General features: G+C 36.4%; 2 protein-coding genes across 4 annotated transcripts in view; one reads left to right on the top strand and one right to left on the bottom strand.

Moving 5' to 3' along the window:
* Window positions 1-10553, top strand: part of LOC135205330 (serine palmitoyltransferase 2-like) — a 176467-nt gene extending 165914 nt beyond the window's left edge. For all 3 annotated transcript variants that reach the window (XM_064235778.1, XM_064235776.1, XM_064235777.1), the window contains one exon: window positions 5248-10553. In XM_064235778.1, the coding sequence (XP_064091848.1) occupies window positions 5248-5334 (87 nt within the window). In that variant the 3' untranslated portion in view covers window positions 5335-10553. The remainder of the gene's footprint in view (window positions 1-5247) is intronic.
* Window positions 10554-11313: 760 nt separating this feature from the next.
* The window catches only part of LOC135205206 (uncharacterized), a 167050-nt gene continuing 164578 nt past the window's right edge, over window positions 11314-13785 (bottom strand). Inside the window, exon 93 of the mRNA XM_064235569.1 lies at window positions 11314-12469. Within this exon, the coding sequence (XP_064091639.1) occupies window positions 12062-12469 (408 nt within the window). The 3' untranslated portion in view covers window positions 11314-12061. The remainder of the gene's footprint in view (window positions 12470-13785) is intronic.

The raw sequence follows: 13785 nt of genomic DNA, 5'->3' as shown, positions 1-13785 counted from the left end.
GTCTTCATTCCATCATACTTTCCACCCTCTCCTAATCTTAGTGTAACGTTAAGGCGTTCCTCCTGTTACAGCTTTTAAACCTCCTGTACTTTCAATTTCCCTTTCAGTTTTCAGTTTACTTTTCAGTGCTGAATGACCTCATAGTTCCCAGCACTTGTCCTTTGCCCTAAATTTTTATATTGATTTTTCAAATTCCAGTATACAGTGGACCCCCCGTATTTGCTTTCTCCGGATTCGCAGACTCACACATTCGTGGATTTCTCTCTGGAATGTTTCCCTGCATCATTCGCAAAATTCACCTGTTCGCAATATTTTTCTATGGGGAAATATCCACAAATTCCTGTTTTTTTTTAATCTATTTCATCATAAAATGCACTTTTTGTGATAAAACTTAAAAAAAAAAACAGGTATAAAATTTTTTAGTGGGTTTTTCTTGAGTTTTAAATAACAAAATAGGAGGTTTTAAGCATTTATATAGGGGGTTCCAACTATTCGCGGGTTCTAACTATAGGCAGTCCCTGGGTTACGACAGGGGCTCTGTTCTTGAGATGAATCATAAGCCGAAAATTGTCGTAAGCCGGAACATGGTCAAAAATCCTAAGAAAACCTTACTTTTAATGCTTTGGATGCATTAAAAGTAAAATCTAATCTATGTAAACTGCATTCTTATTGCATTTTTCATAAAAAAACCATCAAATATTGATTATTTTGCATTTTTGGTGTCATATTTTATCTGCCAGATCAGCGTTGTAGGCGTCGTAACCTTGGAAATAATATCTGATGAATATAATTGAAAAGCGCCTTAACCTCGGAACGTCGTAAGCTGAACCCGTCGTAACCCGGGGACTGCCTGTATTCACAGGGGGTTCTGGTACGCATCCCCTGTGAATACAGGGGGACCACTGTATGTACATGATACAATCAGTCCCCGCTTATCGGCGATCCGGTTTATGGACTTCTCTAGTGCCATAACAGGCCGAGTTCTGGTTATCGGTACCATAAGGAGCCTTATGGTGCCATAACCCCCCTGACAGAGTTGCCATAATGATGCCTACGGTGCCGATAACTGGTTATCAGCGCCATTATGGCGCCATAAATTGCCGAGTTTCGGTTAATGGCAGTTTTTGCTCATCGGCAGCCCCTCGGGGACAGCCTGTACGTGCATGCATGCATCATGCTATGATAAACGAGCCACAATCTTCTCTCTCTCTCTCTCTCTCTCTCTCTCTCTCTCTCTCTCTCTGATGGGAAGAATTTAGAGTGAATATGTTTAAAAAAGAAACTGTGTTTATTTCATATTTATAGGTTTTGAATACAGTACTTTAAACAACTATACGTACTCTGTTTTTTTTTTCCATCTGTCCATCCGCCTGTGGTGTTTTCGCATGGTAACACTGCGTCCCGGTCATTTAATAGTTATGCTGTGTGTAAGTTTTAGGTAAATAAAAGGATATCTGGGTGTACATTTGCAACTGGAAAGTGTTTTAATAATTTACTATATGCGAATTACACCGTTAACCCTTAAACGCCGATTGGAAGTATTATACGTCTACATAAATTGTCTGTTGGGTGCCGATTGGACGTATGGTACGTCGATATAAAATTTTTTTTTTTAAATTCACGGAAAAATACTTATAGGCCTACCAGGCAAAAACGTTTGAATCACACGCCTTGGGGGATGCTGGGAGCTCACGGATCAAGGCATTGTTTTGTTTACAATCGTTACCCAGGCGCGCAAGCGCGAATTTCTTTTTATCGCACTAAAAAGCATCAGCGACACATCTCGGAAATTATTTTGTCACTTTGACATAATTTTTGCACCATTTTATATTAGCTGTTACATGGAGTATTATATATGAAAAGGTGCGCAATTTCATGTAGAATACAACTAAAAACAACTCATGGTTGTAGCTTTCATCAGTTTTGAAATATTTTTATATAAATAATGATAAGTGCCAAAATTTCAACCTTCGGTCAAATTTGACTACCGAAATGGTCAAAAAACGCAATTGTAAGCTAAAACTTTTATATTCTAGTAATATTCAATCACTTAACTTTATTTTGCAACAAATTGGAAGTCTCTAGCACAATATTTCGATTTTTGGTGAATTTATGAAAAAAAAAACATTTTCCTTACGTCCGCGCGGCAACTTCCGAAAAAAATCAGAAATATTTTCGTCCGATTGTCGTAATGTTTGCACCATTTTAGATTAGCCGTTACATAAAGTTTTATATATGAAAATGTGCGAAATTTCATGTAGAATACAACTAAAAATAATTGAAGGTTGTAGCTTTTCTCATTTTTGAAATATTTGTATATAAATCACGATAAATAGAAAAAAAACCATGTTCGGTCAAATTTGACTCTTCCGAAATGGTCAAAAAACGCAATTGTAAGCTAAACCTCTTACAGTCTAGTAATATTCAGTCATTTATCTTTATTTTGAAACAAATTTGAAATCTCTAGCACAATATTTAGATTTCTGGTGAATTTAAAAAAAAAAACTCCTTCCCTCCGCGCGCGGATTCTCCGCCGCAAATCTCTCAAATTTAGGTGTTTCATAGAGTTTTATAATGAAATGTGCGCAATTTCATGTAGAATACAACAAAAAATAATTGAAGGTTGTAGCTTTTCTCATTTTCGAAATATTTGCATATTAAAAACAATATAAAAAAATTTCGACATTCGGTCAACTTTGTCGTCCGAAATGGTCGAAAACTGCAATTGTAAGCTAAAACTCTTACAGTACAGTAATATTCAATCATTTATCTTAATTTTGAAACAAATTGGAAGTCTCTAGAACAATTATTTCGATTTATGGTGAATTTTTGAAAAAAAACATTTTTTTACATCTGCGTGTTACGAATTCATGCATCATTTTGTGATAATATTTTCTCTGTGTTGCTTTGATCATTTTACAATGTGTTATATACCAAAATGATCACAATTTAGTGTACAATACAACGAAAAAAATTCACTCGTTAGCTTTGACCGTTTTGCTCACAGCGCGATTTGAATACAATTATATATGAAATTTTGTTTTTGCGCTATCATATATCCCATTATTTATATATGATAGTGATATTTTTTTCATTTCTGATGATTGCATACTAAACTTCAGGCAATGACTAAAAAAGGAGCCAATAATGAACTCTTAATCTTGAAAACTAAGCGTGCTGTGATTTTTTGAAAAAAATATTTTTTCCGCTTCGGCGCTCACTCCGAGACCCCCCCGGGCATACAGGAGACGATTTTTATTATACCCCTTCGGCGTTAAAGGGTTAATATTCGAAATAGGATACTATTTAAAGCCCAGGATGCAGTGTTACCATGCACAAACACCACATGCGGATGGACAGATGGAAAAAAAACATAGTATAGTAAGCATAAGTAGGTACAGGTATGTACGTACACATATCAGGAGTAATTCATTTTGCAGGTATATTAATACGTACTTTGAATTGAATGATAATTACATAATATACAAGTTATGATAGGCTTTTAGATATTTTATATGGAACTGCACCAGTCTGTATACTGTGAGAGTTAGCCCCAGGATACCCTGTTGTGCAGGTTATATGCCAGTCTTAGTCTCTGTTATTAGAGGATTTTGTTACTTACTGGAAAAGGCAATCCCTTGTGCCCCAAATCTTGATATGCAGTCAAACCTCGGTTTTCGTACACCTCTTTTTTTGTATGTTTTGGTTTTCGTAGACTCTTTTTCTACAAAATTTTATGTCTGTTATTGTACATTTCCTCCATTTTCGTACATTCGGAAATGCTACATCTGGGGCCCAGCACGTGACGAGGCCCCGTATCGAGCGCCTAAACAAAGCACCCCATCTTCTTTTGCGACTCATTCTGCTTATTGTTTTTGTGCCTTTTTTATTCAAGTGCAACTGCTAAATAAGCCATCATGGGACCAAAGAAAGTTTCAAGTGCTAGCCCATGTGTAAAAAAGGTGAGAGAAACTATAGAATTTCAGAAAGAACTCGTAGTAAAGTGTTGGAGGAAGTTGCATGCTGATATCAGAGAGAAAATACCTAAAACAAGCGCTGCTGTTAGTGAATTTAAGGCCAACAGAGGCTGGTTTGAAAAATTCAGGAAACGAATGGGCAAACATAATATGGCTACTTCAGGGATTAAGGACATGTTTGCAAAGTAGAATGATGTAAAAAATTTTGTAGAGAATTATCATCCCAACAAAGAAGTTGTAATCCGTGTCTCCAACATGTATAATGACAATGTTGTGCTTAACTTAGGCAAATTTTAAAGAAATGCCAGAATCAAATGTCTCTGTAAAGTTTTGTTGTGCAACAGGGGTCCAGTAACTCTCAAGCTGGTCCTAGTGCCAGTGAAAAACAAAGAGAAGTAACCCCAGATAGGTCTTTGATACTTGAAGTCCTTCTGGAGAGAGATTCCCCTTCCAAACAATAACCTCTCCTACTCGCCTCTCCACTCCTCTCTGTTTTTCTTACTTTAAAAAGGTGTTTTCTGTAAAGGTAAGAGTGATTTTAAATGTTCATTTTTCATTTCATTAGTCATTTATATTTATTTTTCATTGTTTTCTGTATTAAAACTTTATTCTTTTAAAATTTATTTTTTATTAATATTTTTTGGGGCCTGGAACGCATTAATTGTATTTACATTATTCCTTATGGGAGTAATTGTTTCAGTTTTAGTTTGTTTCGAATTTAGTGGAAGGTCCCGGAACGGATAATGTATGAAAACTGAGGTTTCACTGTAATGGTAAAAATGCACTTGAAAACACACTTTCAAAGAACTACAGATGGTGAGGACAGTAGTCCTTGTAAAGCTTATGGTCATTTGGTGGTATACTTTATAACCAAATTTTAGTACTCATTGTTGTATGTAAAGTATTTTAGAAAGTTAAAATTCATTTGTTTTTAAGGGCAGAACTCATCAAGAGGCTTTGTACTTGAATGATAGGTAAAAATTGGATAAGATAAAGAAGCAGACAGCCATATAAGAAGGAACCAAAGGAATTGGGTGAAAATGAGAAGTGATGCAGGTGGGACTAAGAGGACACTACTAAGACCACTTCATTCTGTTTCTGTAACACTTTTCAGAGAGTTGTAGATGGCACTAAAGCTTCTTTATAGCACCTCTTTGATCCCAGCCAGCTACTGTTTCTGCCCTGTACTTTTCACCACTTCCTTTAGATCTCTTCTCATCTGGATGTTCTACTTTTTCTCAAGCATGATTCTAAAACGAACTTTTTTCAGATCCTGGAGGAGGTTGATGAGGTAGGCCACATGTGCTGTGCCCACTACTCCAGTATTCCAAAAAGTGCTGAAAACATTGAATGGTAAGGAAACATCTGCAGTTGGGTTGAAAATAAGGATGTCCCTGGGTGCAAGGATATTTTTTTATGGATTATGATTTGTATCTACTTCATTGTCTTTGAATTTTGAAAAGGACTTACTACTGTAGTGCCGTTGTTGAAGTAAATTATTGTAGACTGTTTTGTCATATTTTTTCAGTATCACTTGGTTAGGAAGTTTAAGTAGAAGTTTTGGATGTTCTACTTGCAATATTGATCCAAAGATGGCTTAACAGCTGTAGTAGTATACTTGAGTGTTCTGTATGTACTGGTTTGTGATCTTTTGTAAGTTTTTGCTAGAGGTTATGTATTTATGGATGCTGAGTATACTTGTTGGAATTGTAGTTGATGTAATGCAGTTTAAGAACTATTGTGATTAGATTCTCAAGTGTTACTTTGACAGGTCGAATGTAAGAAAACCCAAAAATTCTTGAAGATTCTCATTTTTGTACTCAAGAGTTTATGCATGATTGTCCATGAATATCCCAATAACAAGAGACTATACTTTATCATCTTTGTATATTTTCTGAAGTGTTCTTGGAAGAAAAAGCAATTGATATTTGCTGTGAAATTCTGCTGTAATGTGTCCTTTGTTGGAAATCTTGGTATTGATAAGTTTCTTCTATAATTGCTGTTTTGTTGTACCATTTTGATCTCTTTCTTGATTTTTAGTACTCATTTTTCATGCTTTTTTGTGTAAGTTTGCACACGGGGTCCTCACTAGTTGCTACTGTGTAGTGCTTGGTCAGGAAGTCAATATTTAAATGCATAAAAAGTGCACAAAGTAGGAAATTAAGTGAAGGAAGACACTTACTGGACTTGCATTTATGTTGTAGTCTGTGGCATGTTACTGAAGATCTTGTTATTATCTTGCATTTTGAAAATTGCTTGTATGGTCATGGGACTAGTATTGGAAATTAACACAATAATGTACAACATGTAAAGTATCTGTGGAAGGATATTATGGCTAATAATTATTCATTAGCCTTGAAAGGATATAAAAATTAAATGTTGAATGTTGCTATTATTGAATCAGCACAATAGTCCTTGACAGTACAGACACTCCCTGAGTTATGATAGGAGGGTTACATTCTGATAAACGTGCTGTAAGGCAAGAATATTGTAAATCAAAATTGCATTTTTATACTCTTAACAAACATTGTAGCCAGCCTAGCCTACCTTAAATGTGCCTGGAACACTTCCATGAGCCTACAGTTGGGCAAAATCACTAACAAAACTTATCTTATAATAAGAATGTGGAATATCTTGTGTAATTTACTGAGTAATCTAATGAAAATGAAAAAAAACAGTGCTTGTATAGGTACCCACCATGAACTACACAATGAAAGCACGCAGGACATGGAGAGCATATATTCGAAGAATCAAATGATAAAATTATATGTTTGATGATGAGGATGATGGCATTGCAGCAGCAACAGGAATATCAGTTTCCTTCTTGAAGAGAAGAGTTTGTAGAAGGCACTGGTGCATTGAGAGGCTTCTTCAGGAAATATCAGGTGTAAATTGGAAAGTTTGTTTTTATGTTTACACCATATTTATAGCATTCAAGAGCAACCTTACTTGCTGTTAACTGTTGCATGTGTGGGGTCATTGACACACACTTTCAGAGTTTTAAGAAGACTTCTTGCTTAGCCTGGATCATCAGTCAAGTGATACTCTTCTATATCTAATTTTGCATCAGTTTAACAGATAATTTCTCCTTCATTGATTGGCCTGGGTCTTTTCTTGGTGATGATTAGATTTTACAGATGCTGAAGATTTCACAGCATCACTAATTCTCTTATCCTTTAAGATGGTTGAGATCGTTGATGGCATGGTGGTTATTTTAACTTTCTCCTCTTGTGATTTTCTTCCTACTTCTCATCAGGGGGTGCAAATGGGCATTTTGTAGACATAATGGGTGCTTAAAAACACATCACAGATACAGGAGGGTATGTAAAACACAAAAGTAACGCAGAGCACTGTGGCGTATCGGTTATATACACTAGCAACTAAAAAGGAGACTGAGAGATGATGCTGTAGCCTGGATTCTCAGCTTTTGCAAGAGGTTTTCATGTCACTTATCAATTTCCCAGGAAAAAATTGGAAATGTGTTACTGTTACTGTTGTAAAGTTGCATTATTTTACAACCGACCATTATGACCTGGGGAGCACATGTATCCATTGTGCACTTGTCATGCATAATATTGGTGTCAAATCTGACAAATTGCTGTCATGTGTAGTTGACTTGTAATACTATAGAATTATGCAATATTATCATAGGTTTCATTTATACATTCAAGTCACTCGTGATGGGAACTATTCTTGTTAAGTAACTTGGCAAATTGTGATTCCAAGGCCTTTGTAAATTTACTTCATACACAATCTTTGCATAGTTTCATCTTTTAGCAGAAGTCTTGCGATCTTGTGTCCAAGGTACGGAACCATTTTCCAGAAGTCTTGCTTATTATCCATCGTTCAATCTGGAAAGGATATTTGCTGTGTGACACTATTCTGAATTTGTCTGGTTTGTTGGAAAGTAACATTCAGGAGGAATTCTTTGCCTAATTTACTAGAAGGTACCTGAGCCCAGTGTTGTGTAGTGGGTGGTTCTTTTCGTGAAAAGTGTGGAGAATTTGTATGCTTTATCATATCACAACACCTTTGTATTGTTAGCTTTTGGCTCCTCTTCAGTTTAAGGTGTAAAAATTTTGTGCTTTATCATAAATTCGGGTACAAGTCAACATTTTTGTACAAACTCTCGGCATTTGCGAGAGGGTTTCATACCACATGGATTTGCTGCAGTTCACAAAGTATGTTTTGAAAGGAGTGCATTATCTTATCTTTTTACATGCTGTATTTTTCTCTTACTGGAATCCTTACCTAATTATGTATAGTATAAATAGCAATAGTGCCTGCTGTAAACCTAACATTTTCTATGGTGTGCTGTAAACCTCGCCTTGAATAATCTAATATTTAAGGAGGATTAAATTTCTGATGATTGTTTAGGTGGGACTTGGTACAAAACATATCACACAAGTTTTCTCATTTTGTTATTTTAGTTAACTTATAGTTAGTCAAGCTGACTGCTGCCACCTCTTTGAGTACCAAGTTTTTCAGAAGATGAATGAAACTAGTGTGCAAGAGGTGGTGGTTGAGTAGCTTCAAACCATTGTGTCATTGAACACATCTTTCTGGAGATTTTACCAGTGGTTGAGGGTGCTGTTAAACATCAGGAAAGTTAAGATTGATATCATGGTAATTGTGACATCTTGCTCTTTATTCCAGAAATGGAAATGTTGAATTTTAGCCAAGGTGACATCAAGTAAATTACTTAGTAAAGACATTTCACTGGGGATTTCACACCTATTCGTTCTAGTCTCGTGCATTAGCGCATTTTATAACATTAACACATCTTGTCGGCTTGTTCATTCATCGTTATAGGAGTGAAGTTCACGAGAGCTTTCGAGGTTTGGTGTTCATTCATCAGTAGATTTTATAACCATTTTCATCTAGTGGGCACCTTTTTTAATATCACCATGTTAATGTAGAAGTGCTTTTTGAATGAATGGTCAAAATATAAGATAAATTTGACTAATGCACAGCAGATGTGCTGGAAGATTCTTAGCATGGACCTCTTACTAATAAAAGTTACAGAAGCTTAGTAGACACTACTCCTTTTGTAATTAACAAATAAAAAGACATTTGGCTCGAAAAATTTATTTTTCTTTGGGTTAAAATGCAGTGTATGGTGATTGACTAAAACAGGAATATTTAATATTTTCTGTATCATTCAGGTTGTTTACAAATGTTTCTGATGTCAGTTTTCATATATGCACTGTAACTTTTTTTTATACAGTTATGATGTGTGGTTTAGAATGTGTTGCAAAGCTTATGTCACAATGGAGACCTCATTTCCCTGTGCTAATTTCAGGACCATCCAAGATCTTTGAATATGATGAAGTAGAGCTTGCAACTTTTAAATGGTAAAGATCATTTGTTTACTTGAGTACTGAATGTACTTTGCCTTATTCTCGTGAGAGATCAATGGATGTCTTTCTTTCAGCAGAGCATGATTGGTTCATGGTACTACGTAGTGCAGTGGTGTTACTTTAATTAAGTTTTGTTGTAGGTTATTTTTTAGAGTAGAATTTCAGATATCAGTCTGTATTTTGTTATGATCTTATTGAAGGAGATTGATTGTTGTTAGTTCATTTCCATTGATAAATTTCTCTCTATGAGGGCAGTTTCTGTCTGTGCTGGAACTCTGTATTCTCATGAATAATGGTCTTTTGTACTTTAAAGAAAAAGTTCCTTATCAGTTTGTGTAATATGAATGCTTTTTTAGTACTGTATAAATTATTAGATTTGTTACAAATGCCTCTTTCATTCTAGTTTAATATTAAGGTTAAGACACTAATGTGATTGTATGTATGATGGTGAACATGATTATCTGCCTAACTGCCATTTTTGTCTGGGTACTGTTTATGGTAGAATCACTATTTTTAGAGAGTATTTGCTGGAAAGAGGTGTAGTAATTTTCAGTTGTAGACTTTATTTTGGTATTTTGTCACCGATTTGCATCACTTTTGATTGTTCAGCATAGCTTCTGCCGTTTTAAGTGGATAAGGTTGAATTGGTTTTGAAGTATTAGTAGAAAACATTACAGAGGTGTGATGTGCATAGCTTTGTAGGAGGAATGTAGTTTGATACCATATGACCAGTCAACACCCAATACGTGATGAAGTTTACTCTATTTTTGCAACATTACTGTACAGTATTTAAAAGTTTACAAACTGTCCCATGAAAACCTTGGGAATAACTTGAATGAAAATGCAAAGGAAAACTTGCATAGATTTAGGCTTCGTAAGATCGTCGGCAGGAGTTTGCCTCTTGGCCAACAACACTCTATTTTTTTGAAGGATTTGATCAACAAGTTTTATTAATATGTCAGTTATGAAAATGTATTTTTAATATATGTATATGTTGTAGCATTTGCTTACTGAGAGAGATATATAGATATTATTAGAATATACAGTACTGTATTACTGTCCATTGTGCACAAACAGCTAATAAATATAAGAAATGAGAGATTGCCCACATTAATACTGTACTGTTTAAATGAAACACTGAATGCTGTTGTAATATTTGTTGTTAAATTATTATTCTTATTGGAATCAATATTAAAGAAAATGAATAAATGTAAAAGGGTTGTGTTATTCATCCAGAACAATTGTATTCATCTGACCAGTTCACCGTAACCTCATGATTAAGAAAAGTGCTTAAGAAATACAGGTAAGTGGCTTCCTAACCAGAAACTTGTTTAACCAAAGAGATACTTGTTTCACCACAAGCCCATTACTTGTAATTAGCCCACATTCCGTCTCTTTGAATATCCTGCAGGCTTCTGTCTTTTGTTTAACATAGAAAAAAAAGCAGTACATACTAGCTGTGCATTAATGAATTTCCTGGTTCCCCAGAAGTTGCTTACTTCACAGAATTCTCACCCAATCATCTAAATAGATATAATTTCATTGTCACCTAACTGCCTTCCTTATCCCATTTTGATAAAGGAATCACATGTCCTCATCAGTAGTGGAGGAGTTCATGTCCAGACCAAGCAAGTCCCTGATCTCGCCTTTTGTAAATGTGTATCAGGATAACTTATTGCCTCAGCTGGCAGTCAGATGTGTCGAAAGTACTGCAGGGGGCATCTCAGTCGTAAGAAGCTTTAGTCTCATCCTACAGCAGTTTCTTTTTACCTGGTACAGGTTATGAGCTTTGAAACATTTTCTGGCATTGTTGCTTCCTTGGCAGATGCTGTTTTCATGACAGAAGTCAGGGGCCCCTGTCTGTGGCTGGCTTTTTTTCATATGAATGGGGTTCATCTTCTGACTAATATAATAACACATATGAACATTTATTTTACCAGATTAAACAATAACTTAGGGGTAAAAAAAATTCTGTCTCTGATATCTTTAGTCTTTTTTTTTTTCATTAACATTTCTCAGAAATATACAGAAAATGGAATACATTGAGATGATGTCACTTTAAAATGGTCTAATGACACTTATTGAAGAACGGCTTCCAGGCCGTGCTAAATCCCAAAACAAAGACATGGTGTTCTGGAAAAATACTTTTTCATTTAACTTGGACGTTTGCCATTTACTGATTTGGAAAATGAGATGGGCAGTACTCCAGTATATTTAATGAAAGGCCTGGTGCACTCAGCCAGGTTTCTTTAAAACTACAAAAGCTTTCTTACTTTACAATCATCAGTTTGGAACACTGAAAATGAATGCAAAACTGAAAGAAAATATGTGAAATATAGAGTAAAATTCTTGGTTCACAAGGCCTTCAACGTGATCATTTGTACCATCTCATTATTGTCAGTTTATGAAAAGGCTGTGATTATCATCGGCACACTACACCGGGACCTGGAAACCTAATTTTTTCTGACATTGAAACGGTGTCACAGCACTGCACTGTAATCACAACTGTCTCCCAGACCTCTCAAACGTGACTATCAGGACACTGTTCTAGAATCTGCAAGTTATGGCAACTGAAAATGACTGAGAGAGCATTGCACTGAAATCTTCAACTATCTCATGATCCTGTAATTGACTACCAGAACACTGCTGGCAACTGATTTGTTTCTTTGACATACTTATGACATTCAGGTAGAGTCATCTGTGTATAGGAGGCTGTAAATCAGATTACAGTTGTGTCCATTCCTCTTCAGGGCTTTCATCTGAGGACCCAGACTCTGACCTGAAGGATTCTATATCTGGCGAAGGCCTTACCGCTCTGTGTTTACCTATAGTGGCATATATTTCAGACTGGTCGTCCCTCACGTTGTCGTAAACGCTGGAACGATAATTTTGAGGTCTGTCTGTTTCGACAGCAGGGAGGGTATAGTCTACATCAGCCACTGTAGGTTTCTTGACAGGACTGAAAGGCGTATTTTTCCTGTGGAATGTATGTTCTGGTGTCTTCATGACACTCGTTTCCTGAGGGAGGTCGGTGGAAAAATGTATCGGGAGTCCCGCTTGCTCTGACTCATTCCTGACTGGTGCAGGAGGAAGCTGCCCGTCATCTTGGTGTGACGTCAATAATCGGAATACCTGTAGGAATAATGGACATATGAGATTGCCTTCTAAATGAAAGGAGAATGAGCAGAGTTTCTTATAAATAAAAGGAGAAGAGCCAAGTTTCATGAAAGCAAAATGGGCTGAAAGAAGAATAAGGTACATGAAAAACTAAAGTAGCATACTAAAAAGCCAGGAATCAGGAAAAATTTGGAAGCAAATGTGGCCCCTTGGAGACAGTATAAGAAATATGAAAGCTTCCAAGAAAGGTGATGAAAGTAAAATTAATATAGATGTGAGCACCAAAGAAGAATTACAATTGGCACAATCAGAGAAGGGAAATTGAAAGAAGTGATAAAACAAAATTACATAAAAGGGAAAAATAACCCTTAAAACAATGCCTACCAGATTCAGAAAATTTAAACAAAGGAAGAAAGCAAAAAGTGGGAGAACAGGACAAAGCATGAGGAATGGAAACAAGCGAATGAATAGAGTAGTAAAATAAAGGATTGGATAAACAAAACAGAAAATAGGAGTCATAAATGGGCAACAAATATGTAAGAGATGGGAAAATGCATAAAAGCAGTGAAACAAAAGCGTTGAACCCACACTAATAAAAGAAGAGGGGGAGCCTATGATGGAACTAGTATTGCAAAGGGGGATGTAACTCTTTCCAAACCCGCTCTTACCATGAGCGCAAGGAACAAGTCCTTCTTTAAAACTCCGTCCACACGGTCGAGCTTTTCCCGACGAACTTAGTTAGATGTGACATCAGAAGCGGGAAAAGTCAGAACCTTATCCGCCATTTCTCCGCTTCTGACGTCGCATCGAACAGAGTTCGTCGAGCAAAGCTTGACCTTGTGGCCAGGCCTTAAACCCCGTCCACACGGTCGAACTTTGTCCGACAGGCTTTGTTCGATGTGATGTCAGAAGCGGAGAAACTGCGGATAAGGTTCTGACTTGTTCCGCTTCTGACATCACATAGAATAAGGTCTGTCGGGCAAAGTTCAACCATGTGGACGTGGCTTTAAAGACATCGTTGACTAGCTTTCATAGCCAGGTGGGCCGTGAAGGGAAGGACTTTCCTACCCAAGATCATCAATTGTTTTCCCCTTTTAGGCAAATATCTGAAGTTACTTCCTTAATGATGGTGTCCTCCCACATGTCTAGCCAGGAAGTGAACTGCATCACCAGCAACAGCACTGTCTCCAAGTTACTGGACTCAGGATTGTTGAATGTAAGCCCTCGTTGCCTTAACTTGTCAAGAGGCAGATTATTAGTTAAGTAACACTGCAATGGGGGGAGTAGTTTGGCTGATCTGCCAGCTGTGAGGTAAGTGACTAACATGTAGG

The sequence above is a fragment of the Macrobrachium nipponense genome, chromosome 49, assembly GCF_015104395.2.
Source record: "Macrobrachium nipponense isolate FS-2020 chromosome 49, ASM1510439v2, whole genome shotgun sequence".
Classification (NCBI taxonomy): Eukaryota; Metazoa; Arthropoda; class Malacostraca; order Decapoda; family Palaemonidae; genus Macrobrachium; species Macrobrachium nipponense.
Note: the sequence above shows the minus strand (reverse complement) of the source record. Positions and strands in the feature narration are given on the sequence as shown.